At 37.7% G+C, this 20,364-nt stretch overlaps 2 protein-coding genes across 2 annotated transcripts; both read left to right on the top strand.

Annotated features, from left to right (window-relative positions):
- Positions 1 to 4,470: 4,470 nt before the first annotated feature.
- On the top strand, positions 4,471 to 9,789 carry LOC129954238 (uncharacterized). The gene has a single exon (XM_056068018.1). It carries the CDS (start codon positions 4,471 to 4,473, stop codon positions 9,787 to 9,789), a length of 5,319 nt encoding a protein of 1,772 aa, XP_055923993.1.
- A 41-nt stretch (positions 9,790 to 9,830) lies between these two features.
- Positions 9,831 to 10,373, top strand: LOC129954230 (uncharacterized). Its single transcript, XM_056068006.1, has one exon. It carries the CDS (start codon positions 9,831 to 9,833, stop codon positions 10,371 to 10,373), a length of 543 nt encoding a protein of 180 aa, XP_055923981.1.
- The last annotated feature ends 9,991 nt before the right edge of the window (positions 10,374 to 20,364 follow it).

Below are 20,364 nucleotides of genomic sequence, written 5' to 3'. Positions count from 1 at the left end.
GTATATCAAAATGGTGTATGTTTAATGACCTTGATTTAAATATCAAAAAATGTTGTTGTTGACTAATGACATTTACAAGATGTTATAATCCGGTAGTCTTTAACTACTCTTTATCTGAGAACGTACTTCGAAGAGTTTCCAATTACAAGGATTTAGGAGTTATTTATGATTCCAGGGTTGATTTCAGAATGCATGTTGACTATATTGTATCTAGAGGCAATTCTATTCTTGGATTTTTGTTTAGAAATTCTTATGAGTTTAAGTGTCCTTATACTGTTAAATCACTTTTTGTCAGCTTTGTTCGTCCAATTTTGGAATATTGCTGTGTAGTTTGGTCTCCTTACTACAAAAATGCTTCTAATAGAATTGAAAGAATTCAAAAAAGATTCACAAAATATTCTCTTCGTAAACTTGAATAGACAGTCATCATATGAACCAATTTCGTTAAAATTATATAAAAATCGACAAACGGACAGGGATAGGAAGATATCAGTGTGGTTCAAATCCCAACATCATTTCTTACCAATAAATTCGAAGTTATTTTTATCATTTTCATAATACAAATTCGATATTCAAACCAAAAATGTACATTTCAATAAAATAAAATACATTAAGAACAATTTGGGGAAACTCTAAAGTTTAATTGATATAAAATGATTCTTTAAGAGCATAACTTCCTTCGCCAGATGCATTGCATCCTCTCCACATAGTATCATAGTTAAATAAAATATCCTCGTCATACTGATACTCGATTCGTTGCGTAGAATGAAATGATGGTGGTAAAATATATGTTGTTATATCCAATTCATGGGAATTTCAAATTGAAAAATTTCAACTTCTGCTGATGCAGCAACTCCAGCCACTTTATGAAATTCAACAGCTCATGATGCACAATAATACGACGAGTATAGTTTCCATAAAATAATCATTACGAAAAGAGCGTCGTCGTTCTTATTGTATCGTATTCCATATCGTATTCATCCTAGTTTATTATATGCGATGCCACCATAACACCACCAGAACTATTCTCTTCTTCTATATATAAAACAGATGTATTGCATAAAGATTTTGGCAGAACCAAAACAACAATAGTAAGAACTACAACAACAAAAACAATAACAACAACAACATCAAAAAACATATAGCATACTATAAAGTTGGAACCATTGTAATGATAATAAAAATAACAATAAAAGTTGTTCGCCTTCGCCTCATTCTATGCGAAGTTGGATTTGTTATTCTCGAATAAAACCATGTTCATCCATTCGAACAAACTGTTAAACGAAAACAGTTAGATCTGTAAGGGTTTTCTATTGTATATAGGAGCTCTATAGGAGCACTCCTGCGAGTATATCTGTACCGTTTTATTATTATTTTTTTTTGGCAATTTTAGGGGTGTTTTAATGCAAATGTATATTATTGTATAGGTCCATAACCTTTCGAACTTCTCTCTAACAGCAATTTAAAATGTTCTATTTATAATAGTTTTTAACTTTATGGAGTTTGTTTTTAAAATTCAATTCCAAAAAAAGGGGGATACATAACTTGATGTTTTAGAAAACCTTTATCGTACAAAATATATCATTTTTTAAACTTTTTGAAAATAATTTTATGTTGTTAAATATTTGGGAATTTTAAAATGTGGGAGTAAAGGATGAAAACCTCCCTTGTAAAGATAGACCTTAAAAATCCTGCATTTAAAACTATACTTGTATTCATAGCTATTGTCTTTTAGAGAGAGGTAACTATACGAGATATAAATATGTTTCCGTATTCATTTTCAAATACAGAATAATTTTTACATTTCACCTAATTGGATAGAGATTATCAAATATTTATTCTTACTTACTCACTTAAGGTGGCATTACAGTCCACACCAAACAAACTTTTCCATCTAGCTTGATCCGCAGATAAATGTCTCCATTTGCAAACTTTAAGTTGGGCCTTCCTCTATTGCGCGTGGACTCGAAGACTTTTCGGGATGGAGCATTGGTTTCCATTATCTCTAACTTCCAAATTCATCTGAGTTGTGTGACTTTTATACTTCTGACTAAGTCTACGTCCCTTTACAGCACCTATAGCTCTTCGGTCCGCGTTTTCCTCCACTCATCTTCAAGACATATTGGACCGTAGATCACACGAATAACTTTTATCTTGAAACGACCCACCCGCTTTTGTCATATTTTGAAAGTCCTTAAAAAAATCCTTAACTACCTCAAAGCTACGTGTCTGTCGATGGTAATGCCGGTGTTGTAGGTCCATTCTTTATCACAGCATGAACTTTGTTTTGCCTCTGCCTCAATAATCACAACACAAAAGCCTCATTGACATCACGCTGAGTTATTCCGATTATGTCAATGTTATCAGCATGTGCTAGTTATTGGACAGGCTTTTAAAGGATAGTGACTCTAGTGTTAACGTGTGAGCTTTTCACTATTTTTCATGGATGATTTTAAGAAAGAAAGAAACTACATGTCTTGTGCGGCTTTGAAACCAATAAAAAGATGGTGGGTGTCGATTTGATATTCTTGGGTTTTTTCCAGGTTCTGTCGTAAAGTGAAGTTTTGATTGACTGTGGACATTTCTGTTCTAAAGTAACACTGGAATAGACCTCTCAGGTTATTGACAATGGGCTTTAGACATTCACAGATTACGGCAGAAAAGATTTTATAAGCGAGACAGATTTCTTTATAGTTAGTGCAGTTTTGAGGGTTTCCTTTTTTCAGTATCGGGAAACAATACTGAGGTTCCATTCATCGGGAATGCTTTCTTCCGACCATATTTTATAGATAAGTTGGTGAGGACTTTACTTCTCAATTGACTTCTAGGTCCAAGGAAGCAGCGATTTGCAAGAGCTATTCTTCGTTTGATTTCAGCGCTGGTAGACAAAGTCCTTAACTACCTCAAAGTTATAGCTGTCCATGGTGACGTTTTGTCCAAGACGCCGTTGTTCAGTGTCCTTTTTTGATGACAGCATATACTTGGTCTTGCCCTCATTGACCACTAAAGTCATCTTCTTCGCTTCCGTCGAAATGCTAAAAAACGCTTCACTGACATCACGCTTTGATCTACCAATTATGTCAATATCATCTGCGTATCCGAGTAATTGGATGGACCTTTGAAAGATAGTGCCTCTAGTGTTGACGGTTGAGTTTTGCACAATTCTTTCCAGAACGATGTTGAAGAAGTCGCATGACAGTGCATCGCCTTGTCTAAAACCTTTTTTGACATCACATGCATCGGTAAGATCTTTTCCGACCTTGATAGAGCAGATTAGATTCTCCATCATCATTCTGCACAAACGGATAAGTTTGACAGGGATGCTAAAACTAGACATTGCTCTGTAGAGCTCTTCCCTATACATGCTGTCATACGCGGTAGTGGACTTTCCTGGTCTTAAGCCACACTGATAAGGACCTATCAGGTTGTTGACGAACGGCTACGTTTAGATATCGCTATCTTCACTTCGTCTAGGTCGGGTAGGCGGAATTATTGATCAGCGTCGCCTAGGTTGAGTGGTTCTATCTCCCTGATCGCGCGCAGCTCCGGTCCTTCTGTGCAGCGCCGTTTTGTATGCCTCTTGTTTCGCTGCGTGCGCTTGCCGGCATTCGTCGTCAAACCAGGGGTTTCGCAGTGGTGGCCGTGTGAAACCTAGCACTTCAGAGGCAGCATCTCTGATGGCTGCAAAACAATGTTGCCACTGGTTTTCAATGCTTAATGCAGGCAGCATAGGACTCCTTAAGAGGTTATCAGAGACTCGATCGGAAAAGGACATGGCAGTCTCTTGCGAATGTAGCCGTCTAACGTCGAATCTTCTCACAGTACTTCCTTGTTTTGACTTCGACCGGAATATCCGGAGCCGTACCTTGGATACAACGAGGTAGTGGTCGGAGTCAATGTTGGCCCCTCGAAAAGTTCAGATATCCTGTATACTGGATGTTGCCGCACCTGGCAATGCCCCACGTTCAATTCGAACTTAAAAAAGAAAGAGTAGAACATATATATTTGTAATGCTATCGCTATTTATGAAGTAATTTAATTCGCACACTTGAACTTAACCTTCAAATCTTTCTTTTAAAATCTGCGCTCTTAGCAAAAGGACTAAAACGTAGCTATATTATAATTACAATTTTAAATTCATTGAATATAATTTATATATTTTTCAGAAATTTAAAGCACTATTTATAAGTTCTTTAATAAAGAAAATTAACAAGCTAAAAATTTGGAATTTTACTGCTAAGCCGCAACAATTTCTTTAAATTTGTTTTAAAGGATAATCTTAATCACGCCTGTGCCGCTGTTCTTCGTGTTAAGTATTACAAATTCTACATCATCAATTCATGACGACTCAAGGTAAGGTTTTCTGAAGGCTATTTTTTATTCATATACGATTTACTGTATACATATATATCACTATAATACCCTACTGCTATTGTATTAAATCCAAAATATAATATTGAACCGCGCCAAATGCCTAAGTCACATTCATCTAAGACTGACGACCCAACTAATCGAAAAGGTCGCCCTGCTACTCCATCACTAAATAAAAATACAGGTCTCCAACTTCACATACCCTCATCTCAGCACAATAATGCACCTCTCGGCGGCGACATAGGTGAGTTCAACTGCAAATCATGCAACAAGGTCGACGACTCGTATATGGTCATGTGTGACAAATGCGACGACTGGCATCATTATAGCTGTGTCAAAGTTACCTCATCTATCTCCGAAAAAGATTGGTTATGTCCAAAGTGTTCCAAGGTCGCTGTCGATTTATCGAAAGAGCCATCTGTGTCAGGTGTAACCTTTGCGCAAAAGGGTGACAAGACACTTACTTCTGAAAAGAAAAATGAGAAAACTTTGTCAAGTAGTCATGGACAACAAAAATCTTCTTTTCAAGATGGACAAATTTCTGTAAAAAATAAATCAAGATCGGTAGGTTCAACAAACTCAGTTAAGTTGAGTTTAAAGAGACTAGAAGAGGAAAGAATTTTAAAGAAGCAGCGTGACCAGGAGTATCTTGATGCTAAATATGCACTTCTCGAGCAACTGTCAGATAATGAAAATGACGACATCGATCAGGGCAATTCTCGTCTGCAAGATTGGGTTAGCGAGCAGTCAGTACACAAGGCAGTTGTTACAGAGCAGGTTATATCACCTGCTCCGACACACATCCCTCAAAGTACAACTATTTTTCAGAACGGTAATATTCCTCCAAATGACACCTGGATTGGAACTAATAAGCACGCAATACCAGAAAATCGAAGTCAAGGGGCTCAAAGACAGAATATGCAGTTTCCACCTTCTAATACGTTTCCCCCAGAAATTATCACACATTCAACTGGAGATGCTCTAGGTCCTGGCCATTACTATGATCGATTTCTACCTAGTGATGCTCCGAATCTCAACAGTCAACAAATTGCATCAAGGCATATAATGCACAAAGAACTTCCAAGTTTCTCTGGTCGACCTGAGGAATGGCCGTTGTTCATAAGCTGTTTTGAAAACTCAACTCGCGTATGCGGACTTTCGAACGACGAAAATCTTATTCGTCTACAGAAGAGTTTGAAGGGTAAGGCATTAGAGTCTGTACGAGCTCAGTTACTGTATCCCCACCAGCTACCTAACATAATTTCGACTTTGCGCATGCTATTTGGCCGCCCAGAAGCAATCATAAATTCATTGGTAGCAAAGATCAGATCTGAACCTTCACCAAAAAATGAAGAACTGGATTCTCTAATTAACTTTGCGTTGTCCGTCCGTAATATTGTGGCTACTATGGAAACCAGTGGTCTACACTCACATCTCAATAGCCCATACTTACTTCAAGAGTTAATTCAGAAGTTGCCTTATCAAACAAAGTTAAACTGGGGAATGTACAAAGTGGGAGCAGAAGTGCCGGTGAATCTTTCCATGTTTAGTAACTGGTTGTACAGGGTTGCTGAAGGTGCATGTCAGGTGGCAGAGATAAGCTTTTCAAAAACATCTGAGCACAAAAACGAAAGAAAGAAATCACATAACATCCCGATACTAAATTTGCATCAACATCCAGTTACTTCGGATACAAATAAACCTGATAAAAGGTGCGTCGTCTGCAAAGGCAACTGCCGGCTTGTAGAGCAATGCAGCACATTTAAGGCACTCGCTCTGAAAGAAAAATGGAACGTAGTTAATCGAAACTTCCTTTGTCGCACATGTCTGGTAAATCATAATAGACGGAGATGCATATCTGAAAAAACTTGTGGGGTGAATGGTTGTACATACAAGCACCACCACTTGTTGCATAAGTACACTGAGTCAGCTGCTCCACATGAAGATCAAAAATGCAATGCTCATGCTGCGAAAGAAAATCCAATACTTTTCAAGATTTTACCTGTTACGTTGTACAACAATGAAAACCAAGTACATACTTACGCGTTTTTAGATGATGGTTCGTCTGTCTCTCTGATTGAATCTAAAATAGCGGAAGAGCTGGGATTAGATGGTGAAAAGAATCCATTATGCCTTAATTGGACATCAGGTATTCAGCGATCAGAAGAAGATTCTAAAGTCGTTAATCTACAGATATCTGGATATAAGTCTACCAAAATCTTTCCGCTTCTTCAAGTTCGAACTATAGATTCACTTGAATTACCATTTCAAACCATGGACTTTGATGACATTCAGAAACGCTTCAAGTACTTGCAAGGTATTCCTGCTAGGTCGTATCATGATATTCAACCTCGAATACTAATCGGACTTGACCATTGCAATTTAGTTAACTACCAAAAAATCCGAGAATCAAATGTCGATGAGCCTGTAGCTGTCAAAACACGTTTAGGGTGGGCAGTTTTCGGACCACACAGAAATAATAAAAATGGCAAAGTTATTCACATTGAGCATATAAGTTGTTTTATATGTGATTGTCAGGTTAAAATTGATGAACGACTCAACGAGCTTGTAAAAGAATACTTCCAAATCGAAAATATCGGTTCAGTACAAAATAAGTCTCTAATGAATTCAAATGACAAAAAGGCCCAAGCTATTTTGGATGGAAGTACAATCAACAAAGGAAAAAGATACGCCGTTGGTTTACTTTGGAAGGATGAAAATACTATCTTACCCAACAACAGGTCACTAGCTGAACGTAGGCTTATATGTCTTGAAAAGCAACTTAAAAGAAATCCTTTACTTGAAGACAAACTGAATAAACAAATCGCCTATTATGTAGAGAAGGGATATTCCCGAAAGATTACAAAGAACGAACTGCTCGACACAAGCTTATCTAGAATCTGGTATCTACCAATATTTCCGGTGGTCAATCCTAATAAACCAGGTAAAATTCGTCTAGTGTGGGATGCAGCCGCAACCTATTCTGGAATATCTCTCAACTCAAAGCTTCTTACCGGTCCCGATACATTACCTGCTCTTTCCGATGTTCTCTTCCGTTTTCGCCAACGCAAGTTTGCCATTTGTGGCGATATTAAAGAAATGTTTCACCAAATTGAAATTCTGGAATCCGACCAACACGCCCAACGCTTTCTCTGGAGAAACAAAGACACTGGTCGAATCGAAGATTATCTGATGCGAGTGATGACTTTTGGCTCTACATGCTCGCCATACTGCGCTCAGTACATTAAAAATAAGAATGCTTCGGCATACCTTTCGCAACATCCTAGAGCAGTGGAAGCGATAATAAAAAATCATTATGTGGATGATTATCTAGATAGTTTGGACACGGAAGAAGAGGCAGTGTTATTGGCTAAAGAAGTGATTAGCATACACGAAAGCGGTGGATTCCAAATCCGGAACTTTATAAGCAATTCAAATAACATCCTCGAGAAGCTTGGTGATAGGTCAGCAAAATTCGATAAAATTTTCGAAAGCCGAAAAGGACTTAACGAGTCTGAGAAAATTTTAGGAATGTGGTGGTCCCCATCCGAAGATTTATTTTCATTTAGCTGCAGCCTACATAAATTAAGCGATGAAGTCTGGAAAGGTCAAAAGGCACCCACGAAGAGAGAAATTTTAAGGACACTCATGAGTATCTTCGATCCCCTGGGGCTGATTTCAAATTTTCTGGTACTTCTGAAAATCTTGCTTCAGGAAATATGGCGGAGTAATGTAGAATGGGACGAACAAATAAAATTTGAGCATTTTCAAAGCTGGTGTCAGTGGCTTCAACTCTTACCAAAAATAGGCATGCTAAAAATCAGGAGGCCCTACCTATTCGAAATAAGTTCCTACGATAAATGCCACGTCGAGCTTCACACCTTTGTAGATGCAAGCATGTCTGCGTATGCTGCAGTTGCCTATTTACGTGTCGTAAAAGGGGAACAAATCGAATGTAGCTTAGTAGCCTCCAGAACAAAAGTCTCTCCCTTGAAACTTATATCAGTTCCACGTCTAGAACTAGAAGCTGCCGTACTTGGAGTGAGGTTGGCCAAATCGATCAAAAGAGGACACAGCGTGGAAATACATAAACGTTATTTTTGGTCAGATTCGAAAACCGCACTTAGCTGGATAAAGAACGATTGTAGGCGATTTAAACAATTTGTAGCTTTTAGAGTTGGTGACATCCTAGAAGAATCTAATCCCAAAGAATGGCAATGGATCCCAACCGGTGAAAATATTGCCGATGAGGCCACAAAATGGAATACCAAACTTGATCTTCAGTCCGATAGTCGTTGGTACAAGGGTCCTCTATTCCTATGCCTACCAGAGGATAATTGGCCAAGAGCAATCGATAAGTTTTCCACAAATGAAGAGGTTAGGGTACTTATTCATCAACTCGCCGATCCATCGTACATCATTGACTGTGAGAGATTTTCTAAATGGAAGCGCCTTAAGAGATCAATGGCATATATGCTTCGTTTTGTTAATCTCTCAAGATGGGGCAAGGAACTATTAGAGGATGTCTCTTTAACCCCAAAAGAAATCGTTGCTGCAGAAAACTTCCTTTACGGACTCTGTCAATCCCAATCGTTTTCAAAAGAGTGGTGTGTACTCAAGAAAAACAAGTATGGTAACGCAAAAAATATAACGCTGGAAAAATCAAGCCCTTTATATAAGACAAGCCCATACATGGACTCAAACAACGTTATTAGAATAAAAGGTCGTATAGACGCAGCAGAGCACGTCAACAATGCTTGCAAAAGACCTATCATCCTGCCTAATAATCACAGAATTACCCTTCTCATAATTCAAGATTATCACGAAAGATTTCAGCATAGATTCTCTGAAACTGTTGTCAACGAAATCCGTCAAATATTCTTCATACCATCACTTAGAGCCACGGTGAAAAAAGTCGAACTAGGCTGTCAGGTGTGCCAAATTCGTAAAGCAAAACCTGAACCCCCATTGATGGCTGACCTACCTCCTGCAAGACTCAAGTCATTTACGAACCCATTTTCTTATGTGGGTGTCGATTACTTCGGGCCTATGTTTGTCGCTGTGGGGAGACGTCTGGAGAAACGTTGGGGGGTTCTATTTACCTGTTTAACTATCAGAGCCATCCACATAGAGGTCGCACACAGCCTGTCTAGTGACTCCTGTATTCTCGCGATTAAACGCTTTTGTTCCAGAAGAGGCAAACCTGTTGAGCTATGGAGTGACAACGGCACTAATTTTAAAGGGGCAAACCAAGAACTTAAGAACGCAGTTGCTAGCCTATCGAATAGTAACGATCTATCAGAGAAAGTCATGAATCAGGGCATAAACTGGAAATTCATCCCACCAGCTTCTCCTCATATGGGAGGGAGCTGGGAGCGCCTGGTTCGCTCAGTTAAGGAAAAGCCTTGGGTCAAATAACAACTACTCGAAACCCCAAAGATGAGCTACTCCTAAGTATGATGGCCGAAGTCGAACACATTATCAATTCTAGGCCTTTGACCTATGTCCCAGTCGATACCGAGACTGAAGAGGCGTTAACACCAAATCATTTTCTTTTTGGCTCGTCTAATGGAATTAAACACTTCTGTGAAATAGATGACAGTGCTGGAGCTTTGAGGAAGAACTGGATCGCATGTGAAAATTTCGGAAACCACTTCTGGAAACGATGGGTAAAGGAGTACTTACCTTCGTTAACTATGAGGTCCAAGTGGTTCGTCGAGACAAAACCTTTAGCGGTGGGGGATATAGTGATTATTGTAGATGAAAATAGTCCCAGAAATACCTGGCCGAAAGGTAAAGTAGTAAAACCTTTACCAAGCTTAGATGGCCAAGTACGGTCGGCTGTTATTAAGACAAAAGATGGTGTCTACACGCGCCCGGCCACCAAGTTAGCAGTTCTAGAAGTGGGTCAGCTGGGAATTGGTAATCCGAACGAGACGTCCGTCTTACCGGGGGGGAGTGTTGCCGCACCTGGCAATGCCCCACGTTCAATTCGAACTTAAAAAAGAAAGAGTAGAACATATATATTTGTAATGCTATCGCTATTTATGAAGTAATTTAATTCGCACACTTGAACTTAACCTTCAAATCTTTCTTTTAAAATCTGCGCTCTTAGCAAAAGGACTAAAACGTAGCTATATTATAATTACAATTTTAAATTCATTGAATATAATTTATATATTTTTCAGAAATTTAAAGCACTATTTATAAGTTCTTTAATAAAGAAAATTAACAAGCTAAAAATTTGGAATTTTACTGCTAAGCCGCAACACTGGAGAAGTGTCGTGCGTCGCTCGCAATGTGGCAATCTAGTTGACAGCTGATTGATAGGCAGATTCCCATGTCCCCTTGTGTATATTAAGATGTGTGAACTGCGTACTAGCTACCATCAGAACGTCTCGCTTCGCAGCGAAATCGATCAGCCTGAATTCGTTGTCGGAGGTGGTGTCGTGCAGGCTGTATCTCCCGATTACGCCACCAAAGATGTCATAGCCAGGGCTCATAACTCTTGTCCAAGAGCTCGCAGAATACATATTTGTTGTCTTCATCTTTCTCCTCTGTTGGAGCATGCGTGCATATTAGGCTTATGTTTGGCGAATTTAGCCTTGATGTGGATTGTCGTGATGCGCTCGCTCGCACTGTTGAAACGTAAGACTTTTTGCCTGAGTCTAGTTCTTTTAGTTTGCGTTTGCCCGGTCCATCCCATCGCACTTCTTGGATGGCGGTAATATCTGCCCTGCAGCAGTTAGAGCTTCCGCTAATTGTACGGCTGCACGTGGTCTGTTAAGCGACGTAACATTCCACGTACAGATCCGAAGTTCGTTGTCCTTATTTCGTTTGCGTGGGTTGTCAAAAGTGAATCCGTCCGTATCCGAGGCTTGTTGGTGCTTCGCAACTAAAGGTATTGTTTACGTGGCTAGGAAGTCACCCCGATGGCACAACCCCCAACTTGGAGGGCCAAATCCTTAGTATAACTCCAAGGACGGGGACCCGGATAAACCGCTCCTTACATTCCTGGGCTCCGAATATGTCGAAAAAGCCCTAAGTAGTTCAACCTTACTGGAACTGTAGACGCCACCGTTGATTCCATCTCGAGAATTCGTTCACTGCCATCTGGATAAGGAGAGGTTGCTAAGTGAAAACACCTCTCCCCCCTCTCTCGTTTGCTGCCTCTATATTATTCCCAACAACATTCAACTTGGGATGAACCCAATCTCTAGGTGGGGTTTGAACACACCATTTGAATATCATTCAACATTATTGGCTTTATTATTTCTTAAAACGAGTGAAAACAGAGTAAATAACAGTAAACAGTATAAATATTATAAGACTAAAATTAGCAGGATCCTACTTTTCCACTCAAAGCTATAGATTGCTCAACAAAACAAATTATCCACCAAAGTCTTAAAAGGTCTAATTTAAGCTTGTTTTTCCAAAAACCTGGCGTAATAGAATGATTTTGAAGTAGGATTCGTAGTAAGGCCACAAAAAAGGATAACTTAATTGATAGCTACATAACCTTTTTGTCCAGTGTAATAACCATCCATTTGGTACCTATTTCAATTCGGTTGGTGTTACTCGCATACCTACAAATTTGCCCGTGGTCCTTTGCTTTTCAACCGTTTTTTTTTTTTGATTTTAAAATTATATTTGTCCTGCTTTCAAAAATTGTCCATTAATTTTTATTCCTTTATAAACTTAATTATGTAAAAAGCACCAACCTTTTTGTAGCACTTTATAAAAACTATATAAATCTTGTGCATAATACCAATTTTAAAAACTTGTACCGATTTAAAATCACTTTATAACAAAGAGGATTGTTACCCACCTACTTCTTAATTGCAAGTCTCCTTATTTTGCACATACCTACATGTATATATTGGTGCAACTGCCTGAAGCCCATAACTCAAGTTTACATATGTTTCTAGACACATGAACCAAATTAAACCTCAAGTAAAACATATAATAAAGTTTATTTAATAAATTTTCAACTTTTAAGCAAATTTTGTATATCGATCCAAAAACCCACCACAATATCCGGCTTCCAATAAATTGATTAAAGAAATAAATAAATACATTTTTATTACATCAAATACTTATACATATGTTGATGTACATAAATTAATATACATATGTACACATTTTGCGTACCTGTAAAGCTATAAAGTTCTTTTATTAAAAAGTAATGAGTTCAAGGCAGGCGACTTCTTTAAGGCCAACGAACAGCCATCAATATAGCATCAAAAGCAACTGCAACAGCTTCTTTCTTTTAATCTGTGTTCAGGCGAGGATCACAAGAAGGGGTAAAAAGCTCATTTTGAAATTCCTTGAGGAATATTAGGTACTAGAAGATTTGAATAAATAAGTACTGAATGGTTAAATAAACGAATCAAGAATCCTTTACCCCTCGCTTTAAACCCCTACAATCTATCGGACTCTGCAAACTTGAAATTTTATAGAATGCATCCGGGATAGAAACGTCTTTGATAATAAAATAACCCCGAAAAAAAAAACATAAAATATGAAAAACCAAATATGAAAAATATCCTGAGGGTTACCTGTGTACTCATATACTTTACTCTCACGTTCACTTTAGCTTCGGTTGTTGTGTTTGAACAGCGTAGCGAGTCGAGGACTACGAAGACTTCATTGTGTCGTCGCCATCTCTTCTTCTAATGTAGGGTTGCCAAGGGGTGCCGATGTTGATGTCGATGCCACTGCCACTGTCGATCCACCTACTTTCACACCTTTAATTTATCTGCCACGACGACCGACGACGTTGTAAGTTTAAACATATACATACACATGTATATAGGTTGGTGTACTATTTTGATGGCAATGGTGGAGTTTATGCTAATGCAACGATTTTTACCTTTCAAGTGAATCTATCTCCAACACTCGTTCGACACACCTGTGTGCCGGTGCTGCTGCTGCATGGTGCGAGAATAACCACGCCATTCCATACCCATTCCCTCTATGCCATGCCATCACGACTTTCCAGCTGTTATACCTCGTGAAGCTGGTGTTTTCTTTTCTCAGAATGCATCAGTGGCAAAGAGGATTATGCAAATAAAATTATGTACCAGTTCCTGTTCCTGGTACACTTGCTTCGGTTTGGTGGTGCACATGATTTTCAATTCAAATGTGGAGTGGAGGTTCCGAGATGTATCTAAATATATATAAGTATCGAGAGAAGTGAAGGAACCATGGTAATTTTGTTCGTTTTTGAAAAAACGAAACGAATAATTTTAGAAGCAGAAATATGAAACCAATTTCTTTTTGACTGTGTGATAGGTAGATTTTATTTTATTTTTATTGTTATTTCATTGAAGAGATGAAAGATTCTGTTTATCCAAGTTAAAGTTATAAAATTTAGTTGTAAAGGAAGAGTTATTAAAGAGTTATTAAGTTAAATTTTCTCAACGCGCGCCGCCGCCAGCGTTTCTGTACTGTAAACTATTTCATTAAAAGATAAGTTTAGTACGAACATATGTTTGCTTTACAACCAGCAGGAAAAACAACTTAGTTCATTAAGGACTATTTGATTGTGCAAAAGTTGTGCATAAATGTTAATTTTAGAATTTCGATGGTTTAATTAAGATATAATTGATAAAGTAAGAGCATCAGAGGATGTTAATGTTGTATTAACGTTTATTAAGGAAAGCAAGAAAGTGAAAGATGTTTCAGGATCATAACATAAGGAGTTTCTAATAGTTCGATATTTAGGTAACGGTCATCTTTTGACAAATTCAAAGGAAAATTTTGAGCTGTCGGGTCGGTAAGGAATTGAAACCATTTGTATCGCTGAAGGACAACTGGGAGTATTGCAGCTGTAGCCCATAATATTAACGAAAATCCAGGTCTGTGAGTTCCACGTCAATCTTTGAATTATGTATTTTTCTTGAGGAACTTTAAATAATCACTATGATTTCTCGATGATTCCAACCCAGATATGGGAACAAACTTAATTTTGTGTGGAAAGAGACATTTTATCCTTAACAACTGCTCCTTTACTTGTAAGCGTAAACAATTCTATGGGATGAAACTTCGTTCACAATCGTTCATAGATTCACTGACCCGAATTGTATCTTGCTATTTTTCTAAAGAGGTTTTCTTCAACGAAGTCAAAACCACTGCGTAAGCTTTTCCATCATTCTTATTCTACAGGTCTTTTTCCGAATGGGTGTTAAACAGGATTCGTGTTCCACCTTTTACTATCGTCCAATTGCACTTAAGTCCCTTCTTTCTAATGTCATGTATTTGCATATTAATTATAGATATAATTTGTTACCAAGCTCTTTTATTAAATGTACAAGTGGCATTAGATGGGTTCAAGTCTGAAAACCACATAATAAATGCTGGTCCGCCACAGGGCTCTGTTCTATCTCCAATACTCTTTCTCATTTTTCCTGTCTTCAACTACTAATTCAACACATTGTTTCGATGACGATAGTACTCTTAACTTTTTTTTTAAGCTTTATTATCTACTAAGTAACATTTACAATTTGTATGTACCTGCGAAGCCTAAGCTTTTCTGCAGAAGATTGTACTTATGATTAAACATTATACCACAAATTATATCCTTGTGGAACTCCATATTCGACATTCTTTTCTTAACTGTTAACATCTTTTATTTTGACAGAGAATTTTCGATTGTGATTATAGTCCGACATCCTATCAGCCAACCTACCTCGAATTCCTATTCTTGCTAGCGCTTCCAAAAGTTTCGAATGCTTGAGTGTATCAAAAGCTTTGCTGAAATCAATAAACATTACAAGTAAATTATGTCCCAAATTTAAGCTCTCGTTTATACAGTCAGCAAATTCACAGAGCAGTTGTGCTGTATTTTCGTTCTTTTGAAACCGGTACTGACTTTTGTTAATAAGTGAATGCTTTTCGATGAAAAATTGCAATCTGTTGACAACTATTCCTTAAAGACACTTTTCGAGGTCAGGGAGTATTGAAATCGGTCTATAATTTGTCAGTTGGTTCTTCATTCCACAATTGTAGATCGGTCTTACAAAATATTTGTTTTCAGGTTCATTTCCTCTTTTTCAGATGTGAAACTGTCACAACAAAATATAATAAGCTCCTTAAATTACAACCTAAACATCATTGAACATAAATCATGTGGAATTTTTCTTCAGAAATACTTGTAAGATGCCTCTAGTGAATTCCGAGCGGAATGAAATAGAAACATATATATTAATTGACGGAGATGAATCAGTGAGTAAAACCACAATATTCACCAAATATTTGTGTACTTGTGAGAAAGCTAACGTGTAAAGTGTGTATTTGCTTGGATTCAATTGTGTGGAGATGGAGTCGAAATCACAACAATTCCTCAATCCATCCTGGTCAACGATTCAAAAAATGAGGTTGTTTTAGCTTAAGCCAGCTTGGACTCAGCGTTAGCACACAATCAAGCATCTGGAGAAGTTTCATTTTTCACTTGGTCTCTGCCCTCAACTTCCTTAAAAGATCGCTAGAGGAAAACAAGGCAACAAAATTAGACAGCTTTATTGATAAGATTTCTGAACCGGAAATAGCTGACGTGAGCATGTCTTTGGCGAAATTTTTATTCGGGTGCAACATACCAACGTTGTGGAGTCCAAATTGTTTTTGGAGTTCATTAAAACAACAACACAAATTCCCAACAGAAAATCACTGTCGTCAATGTGGCTCGATTGTGTGTACAACGAATGCAAACAAAAGTCTTTGGTAACCACTAAAAAGGACTCGGTACTGTTAATAGATCGATGGACGAACTCGTCATCAAAGCATCTTTATTTGCATAATAATATTTTTATTCTATTTTATATAGATATTTCTTGATGCGTGGAATCTCAACGGAGTTTCGGAATCAGGAGATAAACTAGCTGAGATTGTTTGCGAAGCTATAGATTGGGCTAAAAAACGTTGATGTTTATGGCGTCGTTTCCGACAATGCAAGCAATATCGCGAAAATGGGAAAAAATTTGAAGCATGGCTTTTGGCACTTAACTTGTAATAGCCATAAGGGGAATTTGTTAGCATAATATGTGCTCGACGTAAAACTGAATGACAAAGTCACCACAATTTTTAAACAATTTAAACAACCAGATCTTGAACAAGATATAATTAATAAAAAAGGAACCAAAATAAAGCTGCCATGTGAAACGCGATGGTGTTCATACAGGCACTCGTACGTATGTGTCATTAATAATTTGATTCCAATGAAAATGGCTGTAGCGGAATTTAATATCTGACGAAGACAGTGTAAAAATATTGAGGTGTTCGATCCAATTTGTCAGCTAATAAATAATAGCCAAAGTTCAACTTCTTCATTATCTGACGCTGTCAAGTTTTGGTTAGAATTAAAAGTTCCAGCACATTTCCAAAATCTCTATAAATCCCGTCTTAATAATCCGCTAATTGTTTATGCACTAGTATCTTACTGTTAACATCCTTTCTACCCTATTGAAAAACTAGAGAACGATTATCATTTTTAAATTAATAACTTCCTTTTAAAAATGTTAAATTCTAATGGACTGAACGAATGGGATCGTTTTAAATCCAAAGACGGAGTTTTTAAAACTTTATATGAAAAAAATATTGAAAATACAATTTTGTTTTGGAAGACAGCCGATTTTTATACACGCAATCTTTCAATGCTTGTACTAAAATTGCTTAAAATTCCCGCATCGTCCGCAGAAATAGAGCGTACTTATCATTCACACAACTTTGAGAAATACGCTGTCTTTTGAACGTTAGAAAAAATTAATGTTTCTTTATGGAACTGAATGGAAGACGTAAATTTATCTTTGGAGGACTTTAAGTTTGACGAGTTCAACTTATTTAATACCAACATATGTATTTGAGTTACATACATAGATTTGATCTCTGAATTCTATATAATCTTTGTTTTGTTATTTTTTGTTTTTATTAAATACAATTTGTGTTTACCTTTTAAATATTATTGTTTATTTGTTTCAATGTTTAGTCACAGCAGAAAATGAGGTGTAACTAATTACAATTAGTTACGCGTAACTATATGGGTAACTTACTCGTTGCAAATTACGTTGCCAACACTGTCCAGGTGGCTAATTTTTAATGCCTTACTTATTCGAAAATGAGGTTGCTGCAATTGTTAGATTGATCTACCCAGCTATATCATTAAAGACTTTGGTACGGCCTAAAATGGAAGATATTGATGTGTACAACGTTTATTTTCAGCAAAACGGCAACTGGTGTGGTGCGCGCAACACATTTAACGAAATAATCACATTTGTGAAAGAAAAGTTTCCTGACAGAGGTGGTAGCAATTGACTGAGATTCTTGTGATTTAACACCTTTTGACTATTATATTTGGGGTTACGTAAAATATGTGGTATATGCCAATGCCTAACCCCGATTTATGACTTAAGGATTGAATTATTAAAGACTAGCGGCCCGTCCCGGCTTCGCACGGGTAGACATAAATAAGTACAGATATTTAAGTTATACTTATAAGCATGCTAATTAAAACGACAATGAAAAAAATTTTATGCTTATCTTAAAGCCTCCCTGTACACTACGTTGGCTGTAGTATTTGTAGGTGGCAACAAAACGTATTGATTTTCAGGAGATCCTACTCGAGAAAGCGCCACATACAATTGCCCGTGGGAAAAGCACTCTTTCCTTAAGTCTATACCAACTATGGAAAAAGTTTGTCCCTGGGATTTGTTTATTGTAAGGGCAAAGGATATTTTTAAAGGGAACTGTAACCGTTTAAAAGATATGGGCAAATCAGTTGGTATCATCGGGATCCGTGGAACATGTGCGAGCTGACCGGCCGCGGGACCCGTAATGATTGTTGCTACAATTACATTATCTCTTAATTCTTTGATCAAAAGTCTTGTACCATTACACATATTGGGAGGGCTTAAATTTCTTAAAAGCATAACAGGCGTACCTATTTTTAATTTTAGTTCATGGGGTGGCGAGCCAGCAGGATTGAGGGAATTTAAAAATTCCTGTGGGTAGTGCACTGTATCTTCGATGTTGCACACGGTGTCAACAGATTTGTAACATTTAAAATCACCTGGTACTTTTTCAATAATAATTTTGTTTATCTCATTTACTGAGTCGTTTCTGGGTGACAATATCGCTCTCGAACAGAGCCAATGGAAATTTCTTACTGTAAGATTGTTGATGTCGGGATAGATTTTGTCTATAAGAATTTCTAGACTGTGAACAGTTTGGGCCAATCCAATATCCAAAAGTACTTGGGAGCTGTTTGCAATTGGAGTAGTAAATTTTCCGTCTCCTAATTTAAGTATATTTTCTGAGAAATTACCACCGCGGTTATTGCATAAATGTGCTCTCATATTCGTGCGCAAATTGAGAGTTTTAATTGATAGCCACAAAGGTGATGATTTAAGGCACGCTTTAATAACGTCGGCACGTGTACCTTTTGTTACAACTGGTAGAGTTTGGCGAAAGTCTCCAGCGAAAACAAAAGTTACGCCACCCATCATATTGCATGAGTTTCTTATATCTTTTAATGTGCGGTCCACTGCTTCTACATGAGCTCTATGGCTCATGGTGCACTCATCCCAAATAATCAGCGACGTGTCCTGTAAGAGCTTTCCCAGTGGACCATTTTTACGGATTGAACATACAGACTGTTGATCTAAAGAAACAGTCAACGGTAATTTAAACGTAGAGTGAGCCGTTTTCCCATCATATAATAGGGTTGCAGCAATTCCTGACGATGCCACAGCCAGTGCTTTTCTTCCGGATAATCGTACTTTTGACAATACTAAATTGGCAAGAAAGGTTTTACCCGTGCCACCGGGCGCGTCCAAAAAAAAAAGTTGACCACTGTTATTTTCCACACTTTCAATTATAGCATCGTACGCTATTTTTTGATCTGCCACTAACTTGGGTACATTTGAATTAACAAATTCTGACAACTCGTTAACATCATATATACGGCACGGTATGGCATCAACTACATTTTGTGAGCGATTCGGAGAAGGTTATCCAAAGTCTCTTAAACTTTTGTCATTTAATTCTAAAAGTTTGTTTTCGATTTGTATCAAACCTTTGTTATATACATCATAATCGGAACCTTGTTCTTGGGCTATATGTCTGATGTCTTCACACAAATCATCTTTAAACGTGTCCCATAATTTGAGAGGTTCCGAGGGAAAACAAAATAATAATATTACCACAAACAATTCTCTCAGCCTTAACGGACATTGAGAAATCGAAGCTTCTCTCAAAGTAGTTTCCCATTGGTTATCATCTTCTAGCAAACCCCTTTCTCGGCAAGCGGCTTGGTAAGTTTCTTTAACAACTCCGTCAGAGGTTTTTAAATCTTGGAACAATGTTGGGCCACGTACATGATGAAGCAGTATCCTGAGATAAAAACACTCTGACTGGGAAGGATGAACGCTGTATATACTCTTCCCAGTGCCGCATCTTTTTTTATACCGGGATGTCCAACTACTTCTTGGCCACGTTTCCTTCTAGAAAATTTATTGTTAGCCCATGTATAATAATGAGGAACTTCGTGATAGAGTAGTGTTTTAGCAAAACCATCACTGTGGCATAGGTCAAAAAACGCCGTAAGTGTCGTTTTTGGTGGATTTTGCGCTATATTTTGCATATTTTCCGCTGAGAAGTACACTCGTTGTCCATTCTCTAGGTGTACTGCTAGGTGTACTACGGTAGGGTGTCTGTCATGTATAGGAAACTCTAATATCCTCCACACTGCTTCAGATGTACTTATGTACCGGCCGTTCAAATAATTTTCAACTTCATCGTGAGCATTTCTGACACTGAAAGTTGCTTGATCCGATTCTTTGTTAATGTATTTACATATGTATTTTATGGCTTGTACGGAATGACAATATTCAACATTAATATGAGCATTAAAAGATCGACATAGTATTGGGGAATATGGAACGATCCATCTGTTGTCTATATTAACCGTACGCCCTCGGACATTCAATGCAGCAATCTGCC

Source organism: Eupeodes corollae, chromosome 1 (assembly GCF_945859685.1).
Source record: "Eupeodes corollae chromosome 1, idEupCoro1.1, whole genome shotgun sequence".
NCBI classification, from domain to species: Eukaryota; Metazoa; Arthropoda; class Insecta; order Diptera; family Syrphidae; genus Eupeodes; species Eupeodes corollae.
This window is presented reverse-complemented; position numbering and strand designations above follow the sequence as displayed.

Coding starts and splice junctions, on each gene's coding strand:
- LOC129954230 (XM_056068006.1), top strand. CDS start 9,831: ATGGCCGAAGTCGAACACATTATCAATTCTAGGCCTTTGACCTATGTC.
- LOC129954238 (XM_056068018.1), top strand. CDS start 4,471: ATGCCTAAGTCACATTCATCTAAGACTGACGACCCAACTAATCGAAAA.